General features: G+C 42.9%; 1 protein-coding gene across 2 annotated transcripts in view; it reads right to left on the reverse strand.

Moving 5' to 3' along the window:
* LOC131046742 (uncharacterized) overlaps positions 1–25,154 on the reverse strand; it is a 213,024-nt gene that overhangs the window by 89,993 nt on the left and 97,877 nt on the right. For both annotated transcript variants that reach the window (XM_057980532.2, XM_057980531.2), the window contains exon 4: positions 9,034–9,120. In XM_057980532.2, coding sequence (XP_057836515.2) covers positions 9,034–9,120 — 87 coding nt within the window. The remainder of the gene's footprint in view (positions 1–9,033; positions 9,121–25,154) is intronic.

Genomic DNA, 25,154 nt, shown 5'->3' on the forward strand with positions numbered 1-25,154 from the left:
TTAGGGTTTTTTGTTTTTTTGTTTTTGTTTTTTTCTAGGTCTTTTAGGGTTTTGTTAGTTAGCCTTTGCATTTTTGAGTGCTGTCGGGGAGATCAATAGGATAGCAAGTCCTGCTTGAGTGAAGTCCTGATCCTGAAATTTGGCTAAGTCTGGAATGTCCTGATCCTGAAATTTGGCTAAGTCTGGAAGTTCCTGATCCTGAAATTTGACTAAGTCTGGAAACCGAAAAACCTCAAAAAACTAGATTTTGCAATATAACTCCTGGAGGTCTGAAACCACTCTCAAACATCCTGAAAGTATATATGGAATATAACTTAAAGTATAAGAACTTATACTTAAATGTTATATTCCATTAAAATTATCCTGATAGATAGTTCAAAAAGACAAATTTCGCTCCTGTCCTTCACTGAGGATCCAGAGCGAATTTCGCTCCTGTCCCTCTCCAAGGGACCAAGGCGAAGCGCTCCTGTCCCTCACCAAGGGTCCAGGGCGAAAATACTTATTTGAGTCATTCCTGGCCTTGTTTGGTCAAATTGAAACATCAAAGACACAATGAAGGACGAAATGAACGTGATAGAGCATCCAGACTTGATCAAAGACAATGAAATGATGGAGTTTTTGTCTACAAAGGTAAAAGCGCTCCTGTCCCTCACCAAGGGACCAGAGAGATTTTCTTTATATGCACTATTTTAGACCTTTCTTAGACTTGAACTCTTATTCATGGCGTGTAACAAGATGATATCTTCCTTAGCCAAGACATTTCATGGTGAAAAGTGAAGCATTTTGGCCTAGAAGACAAAATTCGCTCCTGTCCCTCACTGAAGGACCGGAGCTTGATCTTCAAATTTGCACTGTCCTTGCAAGATCAAGACGATTTTATGATTTGAAGAGACCAAGGAAAGCATGATTTATCCATTGAATATAATTTGGAAGACTGACAAAGGACGGATAAGCTTGGGTTTGCAAAATCGCTCCTGTCCCTCACTGAAGGACCGGAGCTTGAATTCCAAATTTGCATTATCCTTGCAAGATTTAAGTGATTTTGCGATTTGAAGAGGTCAAGGGAAGTATGTTTTGCCTGTTGAATATAACTTGAATAGGCCACAAAGAAGAGAATCAACCCAAACGGCAATAGGCGCTCCTGTCCCTCTCCAAGGGACCAGAGCGATTTTCTCAAGAGACAAGTTTTGGGCAAAGGAAAAGCAAGTTTCGAGTTTGAGATGAAGGAAGGACGATGAGATCAAGAATTTGCACAAACAACTAAATGGCGCTCCTGTCCTTCACTCAAGGACCAGGGCGAAAATCTTGGGAAAGCACGTTTTTGCCTTGAAGAAGCGGGTTGAACATGCATAGAAGAGATGAACGAAGGTCATTGCTTACCTCCAAACTTGATTTGGCGATCTAAAGGACAAAGACCAAGGACAAAAGATGAAATCGCTCCTGTCCCTCACCAAGGGACCAGGGTGAAAATGCTTTAAAGTGCACTCATTTCAAAGATCGAATAAATTGAACTCGAAATTCTAAGTAAAAATGCCATCTTGGACGTCAAAAATGAGGTCTTGGACGTAAAAAACAAGAAGTGTGAGGTCCAAATGGTATAGGCGCTCCTGTCCCTCTCCAAGGGACCAGAGCGATCTTGTTGATATCTATTATTTTCCCATGCTTGGGCGCCAATATCCTTCAAATTGCATTAAATGCCAAATTCAATAAAACCTTGAAATATTTTGAAATTAAATTGACATTTAATGATGGCGCATGGCATTTAATAATTAATTTTGAGCCTTAAAATCGAAATTTTTAATTATAAAGGCATTTGAAATTAATTATTATTAATTTAAAATCAAAAAGAGGGCGCTTGGGGTATTATCTATTATTTTTTGCAAAGTCGGCCTCTTTCTTTTTATTAATTTTATCTATTTTGAGGCCTATTTCACCAAGTTGGCCCATGGGAAATGAAATGGTGAGCGCTCTATATATTTGGGGTGTGTTTTTTTTCATTATTCAAATCATTCACTCATTGTTTCAAGTGCGATTTGGAGAAGCAAGGAAGGAGGTGCAAAATCTAGCTTGTGTGGAGCGAATTTCTACCAAGTGTGGAGGCTAAGGAAGGCGAAATTCATCTTGAAGGCTATTGGAGAGGCGTATTTCTTGCTAGATTGGAGGATAAATTCCAGATGTTGTGAAGACATTTGAAGGCGAATTTCCAGATTTTTGAAGAGGAAGGTGGAGTTCTTTTCCAAGCTAAAAGAGGTGCATTTTATCCAAGGGAGAGCTTTGATCTACGCTTTGCCTAGCGAAATTCATCTATTTTTACATCATTTCTTAGAGTTAATTCCCAAGTGGAGGTATGGCATAATCACCTTGGCACCATTTTTGAAGATTTAAATTTTGCTTTGAAAATCCTAAACTAGGAAATAATAAACTCAAGATTTATCATGAAGTTTCCTAATTAAAATCTTGAATCTTCCTTTTAAAGTTTAATTTTTAGATTTCAAGATATATTACTAATTTTGAAATGTTGTGTAGGTATCAAGATGGCGACTCCCAAGCTCGAAAGATCTACAAGTCGGAAGACTCTCCTCAAGGACGATCAAGCAAGGACAAGGACAACCTTCTTCGATCCAGCCTAGCATCAACAAGGGTGACCTCCTCCAGCCTAGCATCGACAAGGACGGCCTTCTTTGGACTAACGTCATCAAGGGCGACTTCTCCAATCCAGTATTCCAAGGCGAGGTACATCAGTCATCCTACACATCAAGGACACAAGAAGTCAGAGCAAAGGGTTCGTTGAAGAAGCAGATAGTTCCAGATGAATTAATTAAAGCTAGCTTCTCAACAACATCAAGTTGAATATTTACCAAGTTACAAGTGTCAGACGAGGTGGCATCCTAGTCATCACTTCTCCAGTCAATGTGGTCCACCTCAGCATGTCCAGATTCAATGTACCTAACTCATGGAAGGTGGCACAAACTCCGATGTACCTACCCCGACTATCCATTGGTGGAATTTTCCAGAGAGGACATGTGTCCAAGCAATATAATTATTTCATTGGTCGAGCATTAAATGTTATGTAATGGTTGTAACAAACCCTAATTAGGGTTTTAATTGTAAAATCTTGGCCATTGATCTCAAATTGATCTTAGCCATCGAATTGTATTGTGGGCATTATATAAACCCTGACTCTTCATTTGTAAAGGCATTAGATAGATAAGAGATATAGTTGGAGGCAGTTAGAAGATAGATAGAGAGTACTTAGAAGGTGATTAGCTAGTTGATAGAATAGCAATTAGAGTAGAGTAGAGAGAGAAGGCAAAGATTGTTGCCAAGATGTTGTTGTAAAAGACTTGTAACTTCATTGAATAAATGGTGAAATTTATGGGTTGATTCGACAATTTGCATGGTCTTTATACTTCTCGTATTTGATTTCATGTTATTAGATGAGTGGAAGAAATGTGCTTGATTGATGGTGGGATTCATATATCCATACTACTAGCAGTTTGTTGATTGCAGACTTGCCTTGTGTAGTCAATTGGAATCATTCAGCTTAAGCTTAACTTCAATTGTCGCTTCTTCATTGATATGCATCAACCTGATGGTGTCTATGCCTGTAGTGATGATTTGAACATCATAAAGCTTTCCTTCGAAGATCGCACTAGCCTTGTGGAGATGGTCCTGGGATGTCAAAACAAGACTTAATTAGAATTCCATCAAAGATCATTCATTGCTCTTACATTCTTAGTGTTAGGATTAGATCCTCTCCTCGCCCTCGTCTTTTTTCCTTTTTTCAAGTCCAAGCTAGTAAGATCCTATGTTCCAGCAATACTCAAAGCAGATCAGACGTTCAATCATCAAATGTAAGTGCCCTTGTGATTCCAGCAAATCACATCATACCACAGAGAGCTTATCCACACGTAGAGACCCTACATACAAGAACCTTGAAGTCATCCCGATTGATCCTTTTCGCGACATCTTCAGCATTCAGAGGCTTTACTCAAGAGAGGATAAGGTACCCTTGGGTATTTTATTCTGTGTTTGATAGTGTACAAAATACACATCAACACTACCCGATTAAGGGTTTCTGACTTGTCAAAGATGTGAGTAATCAACAAGTGAATGATCTAACAAATAGCACAGTCTGCTTGGTTAGATCCATGATAGCTCATTGCTAATGCATTTCAGCATTACTTCAGTCTTCAGTAAATCCACACTTTGTTACAACACACAGACTTGATCTTGTCTATTAAGATCGCACATACAAGAACTCATCAACCACCAAAAACCCTAACAACTACACATATTAAAACCCTAGACATGAAGTCCTTAAAAGGAATCTGATTTCATGTCGGTCCAATAGGATTACATTGCAAGTTCCTAGGTTCATTGTATCTAGACACATTTGGTAACACGGCACAAAATCACCGTCAAAGTGTCGGTGGATGGTAACTCATCACGAAAATATACCGGTTGGTAACTCATCACAGAGTATTACCGGTTTATACAACTTTACCAATTACCTGTTGGTAACTCAGAGTAATACCGGTTTGACTAATAAACAAATTACCGGTTTGACAAAAATGAAGACTGGGAAAATGATAACTGCCGCTTCTAGTTCCTTTGCTCCGTTTCACTTGAGATCCTTGAACTGCTCGGGTCTTCATGCCACTTGAGATCGGTAAACACTTTCTGCAAGACACCGATAGTCTAAGGACTACAACATAATACCGGTTTGAAACAAATACCGGTTGAGCATAACTCATACATACAAAAAGTGATCTCATAGCAAGTGTGTGTCCATCAATGACAATCACAACATAATCATCAAAAATGCCAACAGTGTCCCATCACTTGGCAAATCTCGCAAAAGGCCTTCTTTGGACAAGTACCCTTCCTATACCCTTCCTCATTGCACTTCGTGCACCATACATCCCCTTCGGTTCGACCCGTGCTTCTCATTGCTTTAAATTCTCTCCTCATTCGCTCCATGTCTTTCTGGAGTGCTTGCACCTTTTTGCCGGACTCGCCATCACTGTTGCTTCCCTTGGAAGACTCATCATCCTCAGATGAGCTATCCTTCTTTTTCTTCTTGGATGTCTTGGTCTCACTCTTGAGATCCATCGCTCTATTATATGCATCTTCATACAAGGTTGGAGGAACAATTTTCATCTCCTTCCGAAGGGAGTGTTTCAGTCCCTCCACGAACCATCTCTTTTTCAACCCATCCACTGGTTGACTCTCCATTTTCCCCAACAGTTCCTTGAGCTGCCGACTATAGGCTCGGACCGTCTCGTTCTTGTTCTGCTTTGTGCCATAGATTTCGGCTACTATTTCATTGTCGTCTCTGAGAAGGCGGAACTCTATCTCGAACTCCTTCAGGTTGGGCCATGTGCCGACTTTGGCCTTATCCGTATCGGAGTACCAATCGATGGCCACTCCCCTTAAGGTTGCTGGAAATTGTGTTACCCATTCGTCCTGGTCGGTAACAATGTTCACTGACCATATGGTTTCGCAAGTGCGGCAATGGCGGATGGGATCTTCCTTCCCGCCGCCGTTGAACTTTGGCAACTTCTGCTTACTTGCCATCCCACCGCTGGGTCTCGCTCCTCCAATGCCTTGTGTGCTTGTACCTGGTGATCCTTCGCCTCCGCCTCCGCCTCCTGCACCTGACCCTCCACTCGTGGGTCCTCCGAAGAAGGTTGTTGACCCCAAACCGAACAAATTGCCTCCCGTACGGTACCCTTGTGCTCCCCCGGCACCTTCGGCTGTACCGTCACCTTCGGTTGTCTCCCTCCAGTTGGTTGTCTCCCTCCTGTTGTCCTCCGAAATGGACAAGTTCTTTAGTAGGTCTCTGGTAGCGTCGATCAGGTTTAGACTTCGCCTTGTTTGTTCCACCAACTCTTCGCGACTTATTACCCTACAGTGGTATTCTGGCGAATTGTAGAGTTCTCTTTCGGCACCCTCCGTGACTCCTAGGTTCCCTTCGGGCAACCCTACGACAGTGTAGAGAGTGTAATTCTCTCCGTCTATCTTTGCCTCCGCAACCTCCGTGACACCTACTGGGTTCCCTTTGAGCAACCCCTTGGCCGGTCGTCCCTCAGCAAGCTGCCTTAGCCTATGCCTTTGTTCTATCTGTTGTCTGAGATTGAACGCTCTTTGTGCCACTTCCCATTCGTCGCTTTGTATCTTTTTTATTTTTGTCCTTATTTAGTATATTGGGCATAAATCACTTCCGTACATAGCAAGCACACACCATGTACACAAAAAAAACTTTTATTATTTTCTCTTTCGGCCACAATTTATGTCAACATTGTGTCGGGATTATTACAGGGTTCAATTTCCCCTTCGCCTCTTGCCATCAGGCTTTGCGTCCCAACGCGATTGTTTTCTTTGTACTGTCAAAGGACCTATTGGCGTCGCTCCTCATGGGCAATCTCCTCCAGGCAGGTTCGTTATGCCAGTGATGCCTATGCAAGCAACCGGGGGAGTAGGTTCATCAACCGATTCACTGCGGGGCTAACTTCCAGTGCGATCCACACGGCACTTGTTGGGACTTCAGCCTCCATGGCCTCTCTTCGGACGTATGTCTCGATGGCTGCCTGAAGTAGGATTGAGAATTCCCTCGTTGCAGTGTCCTCTCCGTCGTAGAGTTTCGTTTGTGCGTCCTCGGCCTCTCGGTTAATCTCACCGACAGTTAGGCCCATCGTGTCCGTACGCCATCCACTCCTTCCTTTCCCGAGTATGTCTAGGCAACGACGCCAGATGTTTGCCACATACAGGTAAACGTTTAAATGCAGAAAGCAAATGCACAGAACATAATGAGAATATATTTAAGAACCAGTCTCTGTATTAATTCAATAGTCCATGTACATCAAGTGCTTATAACATCACACCCAGATACGACTATCATGATGCTACTTCGAAGGAAAGGTATGCAATATATAATACCCGAAGGGGTGCGACCAACCGTCGCGTCCAACTGCCCTTCGGGGAGACTAACTGACTGCCGAAACCCATAACATAATACAACAACATAACATAATGATTATTCTCGACAACACAAATGGTTGTTGAGCATTGGTAAGCTTTAGGGCAGCTAGTTATGAGAGCTTTTCCAGACACAATACATTTGTCCATTGCTTCCACTTTGGTGAGTAATGGTCACTGCAGTTACTACATGGAGATGATATTCATGTTTTCAGATGATGCCTTGTTGTTTGCAGTGGTTTGGGTGTGTTGGTGTGTTCATCTTCATCATGTGTCCTTTTGGCTCAAGAGGACATTTATCTTTGCTCTCAATTTCCATTGCCCTATTATAGAGTGTATGAAGGTAGTATTTACATTTATTTTCTTAATGATGAAATGACTCTTTCAATTAACCATCCCTTCTCCAAGGCATCTATAGGTTCTTTTTCTAATTTCTTCAATAATTCTTCAAGTCTATCATTGTAAGCCCTTACACTTTCATGTTTGCCTTATTTTGTATTATATATTTCAGTTACAGTTTTATTATTGTCTTGAAGCAGTTTAGACTCTTCTTTAAAGGATTTCTTCAACCTATCCCACATGATTCTAGATGCTAGTTCAATTTCAATATACAGATCAATGCCTATACCCCTTAAGGTGGCTAGAAAGGACTGTAGCCAGTACATGCTCAAAATGTTTCACAGGAGTTGCAATGCCTCATTGGATCCTCTGATCCATTACCTATAAATTTGGGTTGTTTCTTCTTCTCAACACTAAGGCTTGATGGTGGAGTCACCATATTTTTCTTCTAATGCAACCATATAGCTATCTTTTATTCTACCAAGCTTCTTAAAGGCAACAGCACCAAATGTTCACTACTAAATGAATACAATGATACACAACAATTTAATGCAAATTAAACTAATGTCATATACAAATGATTTATACAGGAATTGCAAAGTAATTCAATAGAGTTGAGTTTACATATGATATGACAATTGCTTTCTTTATTCATTAAATACTCGTATACAAAACTAGAATAAGGGAACAAAATCAGCACATGGTCCCTTTTCCCAACTATAGAAGGGCTACATAAATCCACCTACGGTTGCCAAGGAACTCTAACCATCGACGACTATCAAAATTGTTTCCATCATCCAACGAGGCATAACCATACCCATCAAACTAACTAAAAGTACAGCATGACTAACATGTAACTTATGTTATTACCAGCATGGATTCGACCTGCAGCAATTTCAGAGTCTGCAAAATCCCAAAACAGATTTCATACTAAGAGCATCTACTTTCCAATACCAAGGCAATTGAATTCTGCACTACATCAGATTAATGCTACATAATAGTTCTCACAGATAAGTGAACCCGTCCTTCGCATTTAATTTTGATATAGCATTTACACACTTTTTCATTTCCCAGCTGAATTAATCTAGGCTTATTCAAGCTTAAATGTGCACATTCATTTAATTAGCCTAGATTAAAATTAGGAAAACTACTTTTCCTTTACTGGTATAAAGTATACATATCAAAATCATAATCAAAAACCAGAAGGAGGAAGCAGTGGAATTTACAAGGATAACTTTGGAATCATTTAGCTACTGGAAAAGTACTAATGCTAAACCTAAACAACAAATAAAAACCATAACTGAATCAGATTATAAATATCCATCAGTGGAAAGATTGAAATATTGTTCGCTAATAAAGAAACAAAGTGAGAAATGACATTAAAAAAAATTGAAAAGACATTTAATGTCAACTCATGCTATAAAATGGAACATAAGTTACCTATGATCTAATAAAAGCAAAAAGGCTAGGCTCCTGATTTAGAGATTAACCAAAACTAGTTGAACAGAATCAACAAGATAAACAGATGTTTCTGTAGCTAATGCATTCATAGCAACATTGTTAAATATAAAACACATCACACCTGTAAACTTTCCATAAAGTGTTCTCATATACACAAGTTAAACTATATTTTGTATACATCAGAATAGCTAATTAACATAGTCAATTAGAATATTTGATTTTCAAGAAATTGTGAAGTTTTACATAACTTACCCAAATCTTGAGTGGTCTGAATCGTTCTCTAACTGCCTGAACTTTGGGTTGAATCATAGCTTTCCCTTCCCTTTGGATATCACTACACTGCATTAATAATACACTACACATTATCATATGAGCTGAACATGCATGGAAACATGATTTAAGTTCATTCCCACTGTAAAATATATGTACCTTGTTCTCAACAATCTATCTTAATACATGCCAACCACAACATGAATCAATCTGATAAAGTCAAAGCACAGTTCCTTTTCACTTTGTTCTTCCATTCTAGTCGATGTTAAAATTGTTTTGCATGTGACCCACTTGGAAATCAACGCTACAATTGAAACAAGAGTTTGTAAAGAGTATATAATCACCTCGAAATAGTAACAGGAAAAACCAGTTCTTCAATTATTTAGACTATACTATATCAAGTATTAATATGTCAATATTTGAAGACTGATGTGATCTATAATGGATTAGGAATTTGGTGGAATGCACAACAAAATTGTCAGAACTAAATGTGTTGATAGTCAGAAGTGATTTACTTCCAAAAACTGAAGCATAAATTTAATTGCAGAATTGTAGTTATATGAACCATGACTAAATAGAAATAGAAAAAAAAAGATGAAAACAAGAATTTACCCCATCAATGATTTAGGACATATGGAGAGACACCTCTAAGATGAAATGAAGAGAATCATGACTTTGCAAAAGTTGGTAAAATTTGTAATCTAATTCCACCAGTCACAAATCATTTTAAAATGTCAACCAGGTTAAACAAGAAGAGCTGTGATGCCTTACCATTAATTATAACTTGTGCTAGGCGTGTGCCAATTTAAGGCGTGAGAATTCTTTGTAGCAAGTCATGGCACTGTTCAGTAATAGCAGTGAAGGTTTTGAGTAGCTGGTCAAGTGACGATGCATTTGTGGAGGCATAGCAACTACAGGCAGGGCGAACTGAAGTATGAGAAGAGTTTTTGAATGCTGGAATTGATGTATGAGACATGATATCTCCTTCAGTTCTGAATGTGAGCAAGTCCTATGTGCTGGCGCATACGGGGGAGTAATCATAGTGGTTTTAAGATCAGTTTGGAGGCAATGGAGGCATGGTGGATTCGTTCACATTGGGAGGTGACTGTAAGACTGTGTGAGGAGCTTGGTGTGAGCTTAGGTTCTGAAAAATCATTAAATCAGTCCAAAACCCAAGTGCTGGTTATTCCGTTACAGGAGACTCATGCATTTTGCACTACCAATGAGAATTTATGTTGCCACCTTTAAAGGTCAGAAACATTTTATTTGTCTGTAATTCCTTATATCTGATTTGCATTCCAAAATCACTGTAGTCTGAAACTTTATAGCAGATATAAACTGAAGAATATGTTGTTTATCAATAGGATGTGTTAATGCAAACTTTACTTAAGTATGAAGGCCTTGCAATATGAATGTCAAATGAAAACAATGCAAATTGGAAACACATAAACCTGCAAAACAAACCTTATCCAACTTACGCAAATTGTTTGGCAAATTGTCTAAGGTTAGAAAATTGCAAAAAAATTGGTTAGCAAATCAGGGGAGTATCTTACAGCAGCAGAGTGTATAAGCATGCCTACAGTTGCAGAAGAGGAGAAGAAATACTATCACACAGAGATTCATACTTTGTTATCTAGATGAAACAAGGTTTTTAGTAGCATACCTCCAGGTAGGCCTCCTGAAGGAGGCATTAAGCATGTGATTGAGTTGGAGGAGAGACAAAAACCATCATTACTACTCCATACAGTCATCCTAACTGACATAAAGATGACATTGAAAAGGCTATTAAGGAGTTACTGGAGATGGACCACATTAGACCAAGTAAGAGCCCATGTGCTTCTTCGGTTGTTTTGGTGAAGAAGGATGGAATCATGTGCATCTACATTGATTACAGAGCCTTGAACAAGAAAAATTTAAAAAATAAGTACCCCATCCCATGGATAGATGAGCTCCATGAAACAGTCTATTTCTCCAAGATAGACTTGAGATCAGGCTACCATCAGATTCAGGTTAGAGAGGAGAATATTGCGAAAACAGCCTTTAGATGTCACTTTGGCCACTTTGAGTTTCTAGTCATGCCCTTTGGGTTGACCAATACACCTGCTACTTTCCAGTCTTGCATGAATCGAATCTTTCGCAAGCAGCTACGTAAGTTTGTACTGATATTCTTTGATGACATATTGATTTTCAGCAGGTCTTCAAGGAGGAGCATTTGAGGCATCTCGATGAAGTTTCGGGCATTCTTGAGGCTAAATCATTGTTTGCAAAGGAGCCTAAATGTGAGTTTGGGATGACTGAGTTGTTGTATCTTGGTCATATAATTAGCTCTAAGGAAGTTAGGGTGGAACCAAAAAAAATCAAAGCAATCCTTGATTGACCTCCACCCACAAATCTCACACAGCTGAAGGGATTCTTTGGGTTGTGTGGTTTCTACAAGAGGTTCGTCAAAGGGTTTTCACTGTTGGTTGCCCCACTCACAAATTTGACTAAGAAAGGGGCTTTTTCTTGGCCCGAATCAGAATAGAAATCTTCTGATAATTTCAAACAGTTGATGAACATATGCCCCGTTCTAGCTATTTTAGACTTCTCTAAGCCTTTTGAACTTGAATGTGATGCTTCAGGTGATTGTATTGGGGATGTTCTAATGCAAAATAAACACCCAATTGCTTACGAAAGTAGGAAATTACGAGGTGGAGGGTTTGGTTATTCCATTTAGGGCAAGGAGATGTTAGCCATTAGGCATGCATTGGCTAAATTCAAACAATATCTAGTTGGAGGTAAATTCATTGTTAAGATTGATCATAACAGCCTCAAATACTTCCTAAATCAGAAAGACCTTAATGATAGATAGTAGAAATGGGTTGGTTTGCTTCAAGATTATAATTTTGACATTGAGTATGTCAAAGGGAAAAGAAATGTAGTGGTTGATGCCTTGTCAAGAAGGCCACATTTGTGCTCATTAACAGAGATTGCAGCAGATTGGAAAGATCAAATCCTCGTTAAATATGCCAAGAAACTCTTGCCAGAAATATTTTGGATGATCCCTTACATGATGACAAGTATAAGGTAAGGGATGAGCTTATTTTTACAAGGATAGAATCTTGTTGGTTCTTGAATCTAAGCTTAAATTTAAGGTTTTGAAGACATTTCATGATGTTCCTATGGCTGACCGTGAGAGATTCTCATGGAAGGGATTAAAAATGAGGTCCTTAAGTATTATGTTCGTGAATGTCCAATATGCCAACAAAACAAAAATTAACATAATTACCTTGCACATTTGTTGCAGCCCCTACCCATTCCCAATCAAAAACGAGAAAGTATCTCTATGGATTTTATTACAGGACTTCCCAAGGTGCAAGGATTGCATTTATGTAGTAGTGGACAAATTGACAAAATTTGCTCATATTTATGCCATTTTTGTATTGTTTACAGCAGTTTAGGTGACATTTATTTTTCAGTAAGTTATTCGGGCTTCATGGGATACCAAAAAATATTGTTAATGAAAGGGACAGCAAGCTTATGAGCTTGTTTTGGTAGGATTTGTTTAAATCATGTGGAACAAAATTGACTCCTAGCACTAGTTACCACCCACAAATAGATGGGCAAACTGAAATTGTCAACAAATGGGTGGAAGGATAGCTATGCAACTATGTTTTAGAGCTAGAGAAGGCATGGGTGAAGTGGCTACATTTAGGGGAGTATTGCTATAGCTCCAACTACCACATGACCATCAAGATGTCTCCCTTTATGGCATTATATGGATATGAAGCTCCTAGCTTCATTGATTTACTTTTTGGGGATAGCGTAGTGCCTAAGGCCAAAGATCTTTTGTAGGAGAGTCAAAATATCATGATATTCTTAAGAGATAACATCCAACATACAAAGAAACAGCAGATAATGCAAACCAACACCACGTTGAGCATGCATTTTGTTGATGGGGAAGTTTGCACTTTTGTAAATGCAAAATAAAATATACGAAGTATATCCTATCCCCTCTTGAATAAGGAAATCTTATAAGTTGTAGGACTTGATTGTTTGCCCTCTCGGGTGATAACTTAAGACATAAAGCACGTAATGCAGAATAATAACGCCATAGATATCAGACAAGTATAAGAGATATTATTCCATTCATAATTGTTGTCGTTCCCACAAGTTACATTCGGAAGTATATAAAGATGCCGAGGGGGTGCAAGCGCCAACCGTCGCACCGCAACTGCCACCCCTCGGTTGCCAACTAACCAACACAATTACAACTTAATTAACTAGTTTTATTTCCGTGTACAATATTGCCGCCAACATCATCCCCCCCAAAAGAAAAGAAGTCGTCTCCGAACGACTTAATACAAAATAGTGATGACATTAAACAGAACTGCTGACGCCAGTCGAGCTCGAAACTTATACACCTACTGTGTCCTCGATTAAAAACCCTTTTCTGCTACCATCCTGTGCTCAAGTCCGGATTTCACCATTATTGCTTCTTTGGACATCCAAGTCCTCCTGTGCCTAAACCAAACTTGTCTGCAAAACACGCGGTTCAGTCTCAGCCTCCACCAACTGCTACTCAAATGATACTGTCTCCCTAGCCAATTTGTCCTTGATAGCCACCGGCGTTGCCCTCTCAGCATCCAACTCCTGGATACGCTGAGCTACGTCTCATGCTAGTACTGCCTCCAACCTGGTGGTCAGCTCCTCCCGAGCCCTTTTTGCATCCACCAAGGCAACCTCACATCCAACCGAGACATACTCCAAGTTCCTCAAAGCGTACCATTCCTGCCTGGAGGTGGCCACAACCCGCTGGCACAAAGGCTAGGAGACACCTCAAATCCTCCATCACACTCCCCAAAGGCTAATAATTGAACTGAATAACTCCCTGGTGTCATACAATTGCGTGGATTCTACAATGCCTTCCCGCAACTCTGTTTGTTCGCACCCTCCAAATCCATCTCCCTCTACGGCTTATGGCTTCCCGCCAATGCTTAGCGTCAGGCTTCTTTCTCACCGTACGAAACAACCCACACTTACCATGACTTCTCAAATGCCCTTCGCCCAACTCGAAAAAGTGTATTGTAGCTCAAAAAATAAACTGGGGGTCTGGGGGCAGCGCCTCCAGCGCCCCCCCAGCGGGGTCGAGGGGCAACGCCCCTCGCGAGGTCCCGGGGCAACGCCCCAAGTGCACTCCCTGTTCCAGTACAAGACGGGGTCGAGGGGCAGCGCACCCGCCGCCAACACCAATTTACAACCCTCAAAACCATACGAAAGTCCATGGCGCACAGCATTTCTGTGATATTTTAAGATGCCAAAAACCCTTCTTTTCCACTCTGAATTTCCAGTGTCCTGGCTTCAAACTCCAGCAAATCATTTTAAATCTGGCCGTCGTCGTTTTTTTTGTTTTTTTTTTTTGGCACTATAATGTCCCCGATGGCACCCCGGCCATACAACCTCCCTGTACGGTCAACAACAGCATTGGCACCTCCAATCGTGCGGCTGCTTGGTCTACCTATGGTGGTCGTTTTGCCCTTACGTGGCTATGTGGATTGTGCGAGCTTGGTTTCTTTTTTCCTTTTGCGGCTGCTGCGCATTGGTGTGTATAACCCCTGCTGTGCGTGTTGATCGGGCCGTGCGGTGCATCTTCCTCCTCCTTTATCCCTTACTGTGCGGCAGTGTTCGGTGTTGTGCGGTGGTCGGGCTATGCGGTGTGCGGTGGTGGGTTCATGTCTCGGCAACAACCTTCGGTGGCTCCCACCGCACGGTGGTGTCACCGTCGGTGGTTCCACCGCACAGTGGTGCCACCGCACGGTGGTGTCCCTGTCCACCACACGGTGGTGTCACCTTGGTGGTTTCACCGCACGGTGGTGTCACCTTGGTCCCACCGTACGGTGGGCATTTTCCCTTTTTCTTTTTTTTTTTCTTTTTTTGACCGTACGGTTGCTGTCGTACGACCGTGCGATTTTTTTTTGATTTTTTTTGAAATTGTCTAGAGAGTCTTCGGCTCGGGTCCCCTGTCTCTGGGATCGCTCTTCATCCTTCTCGGTTTTCCTCGCCCAAAAGTCTCCTGCTTTTGTCCCGTGCCTCTCGAGTCGCTTGCCCGGCCTCTTAGGTCCCCTTCCATCCTCTCCGATCCCCCTTCGAGCTCTCAGGTGTCCGTCCGGCCTCTCGGGTCCACTGCGCGCTTCGCGTGGTAGGGTTTCAATTTGGGCCCATTGGTGGCAAGTCTATTTTCAATGGCCATCGGAAGACCTGGAACCACAAATTCTACAGGGACCACGACCTCCTTCCCATACATAAGAAGAAGAAGAATAATAAAGATTTTGAAGACTACGGTCTTCCACACAGGGTTCCAATCATTGCCAACACTCTTCGGATTATCTACGTCGCCAGGGTTTGGGGCATCTCCCTTCCAATATTCTTTGTATTCCGGCAGGTACACCTCTGTTGGTTGCTCTGGTTCCTCTACTTCGAGCCTGTAGCTTTGGAACATTTTGTAATCCTCCATTTGCCAGTGGAAGAGCTCGTTAAGTGAGCATACCTCATCTTTAGAACATCCCTCCAATTCGAGCACCCCTTCATTGTTCGGCTCCATCGCGTTCTTGCCCTTGCTTTCATCGGGACCCCCTTCCCCTTTATTAGAGTCCTTTGAGTCCGAGTCTGAAGAGGCGAGCTCTTTGTCGACATCTTGGGTGTGTAGGTCAATGGTATATTTCCGCCCTCCCTTCTCCATGGAAAGTGTATTTTTCTTCCAGTTGTGGTTTACCCTCGCGTTGATCAACCACGCTCTCCCCAGGATGGCGTCATAGCCTTTCTTCTTCAGGGGAATAACCACGAAATCTAACAAGAATGGTTGCGTACCAATTGTCACTTGCTGGGCCATCAACAGGCCGAGTGGCTTAATGTCGTGTTGGTCCGCTCCCACCAGGTTGAATGTGGGTGGCCACAGGGTGGGCTTCCCCAGCCGCTTCCATGTTTCTTCTGGTAGTACATTCACCCCAGATCCACTGTCCACAATGGTGTCCTTCAGAATGGTCCCACGGATACCCATTTCTACCACAGCTGGGTGTCTACCACTGCTCAAGGCTAGTAACATCGGGTCAGTCGAAGGGCTGACGGAAACCTCCACCTGTGGTGTACTCTTCGAAACGGTGGCGGAAACCCCTACCTGTGGTGCACTCGACGATGCGATGGCGGGAACCCCTACCTGCGGTGCACTCGACGATGCGATGGCGGGAACCCCTACCTGTGGTGCACTCGACACTGCGGTGCTTTGCACATTGGTGAGGATGGCAGTCCTCAATTGTGGCATAGAGTCTAGAAGGTCTTTTACCTTTATCGGCACCTCCATCTGCAATATTTGCCCAATGATGTTATTTTCCGCTTCCATACGGAATGATGTACTCGCCACCTCGTTGTCCCGTCGTTCGGTCGTCATCTCACGTTCAATATTGGCCTTTGCCTCCCGTAATCTCTCCTCCGTACGGGGGTCGGGATAAGTGGCTTTTTTCGTCTGGGCGCGGGTGATCGCCAGTACTTCTTTCTCACCAGTCTTCTCAGCCTTCTCAATGTTGAGGAGATTAACCCCTGCCTGCGGGCAATTTGCGTCCTCGTGGTCGCCTGGCCCACACCAACGACAGAGATGCTGAGGGGTGGCTTCCTTCGTGCAATCACGGGCGAAGTGCCCCCACTGATTACAGGCCCTACATTGGATAATTGGCCGGCCCTTGGCGTCATACTGGATACGGCTTCCGTTATTGGTATTGTTGCTATTCCTTCCGCCGCCGCGTCTGTTGTCCCGGTATCCTCCAGATGATGCCGTTGTGTTAGTATGTTGGCCGGTACCCGCTGGTGCAGATGTTGTGGCCTGCTCCGTGAACAGCACCTGGTTCATTTGCGTACCTCGGGTTTTCATGTTGTATGGGCACTCCTTGGTGGAGTGTCCCATCACTTGGCAAATCTCACAGAATGCCTTCTTTTGGCAAGTACCCTTTGTGTGCCCTTCCTCTTTGCACTCAATGCACCATATGTCCCCTTCGTTCCGACCAATGCTTCTCATTATTTTGAATTCCTTTCTCATTCGCTCCATGTCTTTCTGGAGCACTTGCACCCGTTTGCCAGCCTCGTCGTCGCTGCTGCTTTCCTGTGAAGAGTCATTGTCCTCGGATGAGGATTTATTACTTTTCTTCTTCTTTGATGTTTTGTGTTCGCTCTCCAGGTCCATCGCCCTATTATAAGCGTCGTCATATGACGTCGGGGGTACAATTTTCATCTTCCTCCGTAGGGAGGATTTCAACCCTTCAACGAAGCATCGTTTCTTCAATCCATCTGTGGGTTGGCTTTCCATTTTACCCAAGAGTTCTTTCAGCCTCCGACTGTATGCCCGTACTGTCTCCCTGGTACCTTGTTTGGTACTGTATATCTCCGTTACAATTTCATTGTCATCACGGAGCAACCGAAACTCCCCCGTGAATTCCTTCTGTAGATTGGCCCATGTGGCCACTTTTTGCTTGTCCACATCAGAGTACCAATCTATGGCAACTCCTCGTAACGTGGCTGGGAACTGCTGTACCCAGTCATCCTGGTCTGTTACTCCGTTGGCGGACCAAATGGTTTCACATGTACGGCAGTGCCGTAAGGGGTCTTCCTTGCCCTCCCCTGTGAACTTTGGCAATTTTTGTTTACTCGCCATCCCACCGCTGGGTCTTGCTCCTCTAATTCCTTGTGTGCTTGTACCTGGCGATCCTCCGCGTCCTACAACTGAACCTCCACTCGTGGGTCCTCTGGAAAAAGTTGCTGACACCGAACCAAACAAATTGCCTCCCGTACGGTACCCTTGTGCTCCCTCGGCACCTTCGATCGTACCGTCACCTTCTGGTGTCTCCCTCTGGTTGGTTGTCTCCCTCCGGTTGTCCTCTAAAATGGACAAATTCTTTAGCAAGTCTCTGGTAGCGTCAATCAGGTTTAGACTTCGCCTTGTTTGTTCCACCAACTCTTCGCGGCTTCTTACCCTACGGTGGTATTCTGGCGAACTATAGAATTCTCCTTTGGCACCCTCCGTAACTCCTTCTGGCAGCCCTACAACAGTGTAGACAGTGTAGTTCTCTCTGTCTATCTCTGCCTCCGCAACCTCCGTGACACCTCCTGGGTTCCCTTCGGGCAACCCCTCGGCCGGTCATCCCTCGGCAAGCTGCCTTAGCCTACGCCTTCATTCTAGCTGCTGTCGGAGATTCAACGCGGTTTGTGCCACTTCCCATTCGTCACTCTGTATCTTTTTATTTTTGTCCTTATTTAGTCTATTGGGCATAAGTCAAAGGTTCAATTTCCTCCTGGCCTGGCACCATCTCGTTCCGTTACCTGTCGAGTGTTCTCTTCGTCGCGTTGCAGGATTTGTTGTCGTCGCTCTCCCTGGGAAATCTCCTCCGGGCGGGCTTGTTGTGCCAACGATGCCTGTGCAAGCAACTGGGGGAGGTGGTTCATTAACCGGTTTACTACCGGGCTAACCTCCAGCGCTGTCCACACAGCACTTGGTGGGATTTCTGCCTCCGCCGCTTCTCGTCGAACGTATGTTTGAATGGCTACCTGGAGCAAAATCGAAAATTCTCGCGTTGCCGTGTCTTCTCCTGTGTAAAGTTCTGTCCGCGCGTCGTCGGCCTCCGGGTTTACTTCACCAACGGGTAGGCCCATTGTGTCTGTGCGCCATCCGTGTCTTCCGTTCCCGAGTACGTCTAGGCAACGGTGCCAAATGTTTGCCCTCTCGGGTAAACGGTTAAATGCAGAAAGTAAATGCACAGAACACAATGGAAATATATTAAATAACCAGCCTCTGTATTAATTCCACAGTCCATGTACAATAAGTGCTTATAACATTACATCTGACATGACTAACATGATCCTACTTCGAAGAAAAGGTACACAATATATAATACCCGAAGGGGTACGACACAACCGTCGCGACTCCAACTACCTACCCGTCAGCTAACTAACTGACCGCCGTAACTCATTATTACCGACGACAACATAAACATAATATAACAACATAACATAATGATTATTCCCGTCAACACTCTACTTCGAGCCTGTAGCTCTGGAACATTTCGTAATCCTCCATCTGCCAGTGGAAGAGCCCGTTCAATGACCCTATCTCATCCTCGAAGCATTCTCCTAGTTTGAGAATCCCTTCGTCGTTGGGCTCCCTGTAGCCCCATCCTTCGTCCCTCAGGTAGCCTTTTCCTTCACCCTCCGATTCCGAAGATGATGCCAGTTCCTCGTCAACAACCTGGGTCCTCAGATCAATGGTGTACTTCCACCCCCCTTTCTCCATAGAAAGGATGTTCTTTTTCCAGTCGTGGTTCACCTTTGCTGTAACCAGCCACCCTCTGCCTAAGATGGCGTCGTACCCCTTCTTCTTAAGTGGGATTACCACAAAATCTAGTATGAAAGGTTGCGTGCCGATGGTGACCGGCTGGGCCATCAGGGTGCCGAGTGGCTTGATGTCGTGCTGGTCTGCACCTACCAAGTTGAACGTAGGTGGCCATAGTTTTGGCTTCCCCAGCTTCTTCCACGTATCTTCTGGCAGTACATTCACCCCCTAACCTCCGTCCACGATGGTGTCTTTGAGGATAGCCCCGAGAATTCCCATCTCTACTACAGCAGGATGCCGACCACTATTTAAGGCCAATAACATTGGGTCAGCCGAGGGGCTGACCGGAACTTCCGCTCGTGTGCCATGCAAAGGTGCCTGCACAGTGGTTTGTATGGAATTAAAAATGGCGGTTCTTAACTGTGGCATTGTTTCTAGAAGGTCCTTTACCCTTATAGGTACTTCCATCTGCAGTACTTGCCCAATGATGCTATTTTCCGCTTTCGTACGGGATGATGTACTCGCCACCTCGTTGTCCCGTCGTTCGGCTGTTATCTCATGTTCAATATTGGCCTTTGCCTCCCGTAATCTCTCCTTCTCCGTACGGGGGTTTAGATAAGTGGTTTTTTTCGTCTGGGCGCGGGTGATCGCCAATACTTCTTTCTCACCAGTCTTCTCAGCCTTCTTAATGTTGAGGAGATTAACCCCTACCTGTGGGCAATTTGCGTCCTCATGGTCGCCTGGCCCACACCATCGGCAGAGGTGCTGAGGGGTGGCTTCCTTCGTGCAATCACGGGTGAAGTGCCCCCATTGATTACAGGCCCTGCATTGGATAACTGGTCGGCCCTTGGCGTCATACTAGATACGGCTTCCGTTATTGTTATTGTTGCTATTCCTTCCGCCACCGCATCTGTTGTCCCGGTAACCTCTAAATGATGTCGTTGTGTTGGTTTGCGAAGTTCCGAGGCCGGCTGCTCTTGCATGAAGAGAACTTGTTGGCTCCTAGTTTTCATATTGTAGGGACATTCCTTTGTCAAATGTCCCGCAATCTGACAAATGTCGCAGAAAGCCTTCTTGGGACAGGACCCCTTGGTGTGTCCGTCACTCCTACAGTCGGTACACCACACGTCGTTTTCTTCAGTCTTACTTGTACTCCCCTTCATGGCTTTGAATTCTTTCAACATTCGTTCCATGTCCTTTTGGAGAGCATGCACCTTTTTACTCAATTCACCACTGCTACTGCTTTACCTGTCAGAATCTTCATCATCGTCAAATGAATATTTATTACTTTTCTTCTTCCTTGATGTTTTGTATTCGCTCTCTAGGTCCATCGCCCTATTATAGGCGTCGTCATATGACGTCGGGGGTACAATTTTCATTTTTTTCCATAGGGAGGATTTCAATCCTTCAACGAACCATCGTTTTGTCAAGCCCTCAGCCGGTTGGCTTTCCATTTTACCCAACAATTCCTTCAATCTCTTGTTGTATGCCCGTACTGTCTCCTTGGTACCTTGTTTGGTACTGTATATCTCTGTTACAATTTCGTTGTCATCACGGAGCAATCGAAACTCCTCCATGAATTCCTTCTGTAGGTTGGCCCATGTGGCCACTTTTTGCTTATCTACATCAGAGTACCAATCTATGGCAACTCCACGTAACGTGGCTGGGAACTATTGTACCCAGTCATTCTGGTTTGTCACTCCGTTGGCAGACCAAATGGTTTCACATGTACGGCAGTGCCGTAAGGGGTCTTCCTTGCCGTCCCCTGTGAACTTTGGCAATTTTTGTTTACTCGCCATCCCGGGTCGTCTTCCTGGGGGTGGTTGTGTCTGTGTCTGTGGCCCTGTGCTGCTTCCTCCGGTGGCGTTGGTGGTGTGTCTTGCGTGGGCGACTAGAGGTACGGTGTTTTGCCTGTCATGTGTGGCACCTACACCCGTACGGTTGCCCTCCCCTTCGCTCTCACACGCGCCCACTCCTGCTTCTTGTTGGTGATCTTCACTCCGTGGCGTAAGGGATAAGTTTCTAAACTGATCCCGAGTCTCGACTAGATTTCGTCGTAACCTTGTTTCTTCCAGAAACTCTTCGTGGCTCTGCATCCTACGATGATCTGGCAACGCGTAGAAATTTCCATCGGCCTCTGCACCCTCCATGACACCTCCTTGGTTCCCCTCGGGCCCCCCCTTCGGCAGGTCGTCCTTCGGCAAGTTGCCTCAGCCTCCATCTACGTTCTACTTGCTGCTCTAGAATCAAGGCCTCTGTGCGGCCTCCCACTCGTTCGTTTCTGGTTTTTTATTTCTATCTTTATTCAATAGGTTTGGCATTAATTGTCGCACATTCCCATAACTCACAATACATAAATCAAAACATGTCTTTATTAATTCATCTGCTCAAATACAACTCGTGTCAATGATACTTTTATTTGAAAATAAGAAGTTCAAGGTTCAATTCCCTCCTGGCCTGGTGCCATCTCGTTCCGTTTCCTGTCGGTTGTTCTCTTCGTAGCGTTGCAGGATTTGTTGTCGTCGCTCTTCCTGGGCAATCTCCTCCAGGCGGGCTTGTTGTGCCAGCAATGCCTGTGCAAGCAACCGGGGGAGGTGGTTCATCAACTGGTTTACTGTCAAGCTAACCTCCAACGCTATCCACATGGCACTTGGTGGGATTTCTGCCTCCGCCGCCTCTTGTCGGACGTAGGTCTGAATGGCTACCTGGAGCAAAATTGAAAATTCTTGCGTTGTCGTGTCTTCTCCTGTGTAAAGTTTTGTTCGCGCGTCGTCGGCCTCTGGGTTTATTTCACCAACGAGTAGGCCCATTGTGTCTGTGCGCCATCCGTGTCTTCCGTTCCCGAGTACGTCTAGGCAACGGCGCCAAATGTTTGCCCTCTCGGGTGATAACTTAAGACATAAAGCACGTAATGCAAAATAATAACGCCATAGATATCAGACAAGTATAAGAGATATTATTCCATTCATAATTGTTGTCGTTCCCACAAGTTACATTCGGAAGTATATAAAGATGCCGAGGGGGTGCGAGCGCCAACCGTCGCACCGCAACTGCCACCCCTCGGTTGCCAACTAACCAACACAATTACAACTTAATTAACTAGTTTTATTTCCGTGTACAATATTGCCGCCAACATTGATCAAATGGGATGATCTCAAGGTTTCAAATGTAAGGTCTTGACTACACTTGAGATAACTTAGTGGTGATGTGATTTGTTGTTAATCACAAAGAGACTTATGCATCTTACAAGCTAGTTTGCATTTGATATTGCAATCTGATTGATGCTTCACTTCTTAAACTGATTAAAATAAAGAGAAAAGGAATAGGGATAAGAGAATCTAGGGACAATGACAGTAATGGCTGGTGCTGCAAACAGATAGAGTCATATAAAACTAATTCCTGCTTAACCAGAGATAAACTCACAATGCTATAGAAATAGTGCAATCTTCAAAAGAAAGTTAAGGATTTTCAGATCATGAATATTCATTTGGATACCCAATTCTAGCATAATCTAAACAAAAGTCCACAATTGAACTAATAGAAATAATGGGTTCAAACTAACCATGCACAGAAACTTACAATCAACAAATCTCCAATGGTATGAACCAAAAATAGATCAAATATCCTCACACTTCACTATTAAAATCACTGAACTTTAACTAATTTGATGAAAGAAACCATGCAAACAAAAAAAGGCAACTAGTAAAACATCATACTTAAATGTTTTATTCATTTGCTTCAACTACTGGTACAACAATCTCTCAAATCCTACTCTACTTCTAACTGTTTGCTGGCTACCGCTATTCTTAACTAATGATTACAATGAGAGAGGCGCTGGCCTTCTATAGATATTACATCTTACATCAATGGCTAGGATTAAATCCATTCAATGGCCTAGATCTTCCTTCTAGAAACCCTAGACAACCTTATTTAATGATTCTTACAACTCGCAAATTGTTTCCACTACAAGACGAAAGTTACACACTTCCAAAGGCAAAATAACAACCTTTTGTCACAAAAGGACAAAACTGCCAATCGGATAAATAACTTTCTTGGGAAAATAATAATACTTGGCTTTATGATATTGCTTTAATTTAGCCAAAATGTCATGTCCCCCGTATCAAGTTGATGTAATAATATTTGATATATATATATATATTTATTTGATTTATTAACAATTGTTTATTTATTTAATAATTAAAAGGAATAATTGTATCTTATCAATTAAACAATTAGTAATCTAATTGCATAAGTAGATCAGTCTCTAAACTAATGCTAAACGTATCACTACATCCGCTAACTACTACCTTAAGAGACACGATATTAACTTAAGTAGTGATTCTTCCTATATTATGAAAAGCCACCAAATATGAATACTTTCAATTTGTTATGAGACACGTTTTAAGAAAGACTTGTCTCTAACTCTCAAAAAGACACAAGTGCTCGAATGGGAAAATACATGTAAGTATTGTCGCGTACAAGAAGTAAGGGGACACAGGGAAAAAGAAGGGAGAATCAGACTGGAAGTCTAAACCAAATTGGAGATCAATTAATATACAATTTTCTGATAACTTCTGCTTTGGACAAGGACTGGTATGTTATTTTGTCCTGAGCAATAATACTCTTATTTTCTTTATAATTATAATAAGAAATTAAGTTATTGAATTAGTGTTTCATGACTGTTGATAATAGGGGTAAGATAAACATCAGATATGTCTGAACTCCCTAAGTTTTAAACATTGTCATAGTGCAACTAGATATTGGCCTAATTATAGACCTATGCCTTAACCCAAATCTGATTCCTTTTGAATGGTTGGATGCTATTAGGGAGAGGCAGTTGGTTTTAGTAAAACCAACTCATGATAGACGAGCCCCAAGGGTGAAATAACTCATGATCCTGAAATCTGGGCTGTAAGCCCCAAGGGTGAATGGACTGAGGTTCTGGTAATCTGGGACTTAGAGATGGTATCATTGCACCCTAGACAAGCAAGTCTCCCATCCAGGACTAGGAAATTGGAAGGAGATTAAGGTTAGGCCTGAATAGGGGCAATACTTACTGTGCTATGAGCAACCTAGTTATTTAATATGAATGTTACTGTAGCATAATAAGTAGTAATGTATGTTTTTTTGCGGGGATTAACAGCCTATAAATCGGGGACATTACACAAAATATTATTATTTTACAATAAATTAATTCCCTCTTTACAGTAAATCATTTTCCATCTCATTTCCAGCTGTCATCTCCCTGTTTCTGTATATTTCCTATAGCATTTTTGTAGCTCGTCACTTTTTCCAAAATTCTAAAGAGGGCACCCCCTAGATTGTGATAGTGGTTCTCAATACTTCATCTCCATCTCTATGACACATCCCCGATTGGCACATGTCTGTGGATATTTCCAAGTGCCTACAAAATTCTTCATTTCTGTGAACATGTTACTCCCAATATTCTTTAGAAAGACATCATCTTCAAAATTTTGATCTTGTGTTTCTCATTCTGTCTTAATAATCATATGCCATGATTGGAAATTACATCTAGAAATGCTCGAATCATTGACTCATCCAAATGATCTTTCCTCCTCTAGCTCTGTAATATCCCAGTAATATTTTTTTTGAATTTTTAACAATAAGCGACACAAGCAATCACCACAACCCGTTAAGGTTAGAGAAATAAACCGAACTACTGAAAGGGAACCCTTCCACCTTTTGTTCACCGAGAGCCCAGTCTGGGAGGGTGAGAGCATACGGTGTTCCGGGG

Source organism: Cryptomeria japonica, chromosome 3 (genome assembly GCF_030272615.1).
Source record: "Cryptomeria japonica chromosome 3, Sugi_1.0, whole genome shotgun sequence".
NCBI classification, from domain to species: Eukaryota; Viridiplantae; Streptophyta; class Pinopsida; order Cupressales; family Cupressaceae; genus Cryptomeria; species Cryptomeria japonica.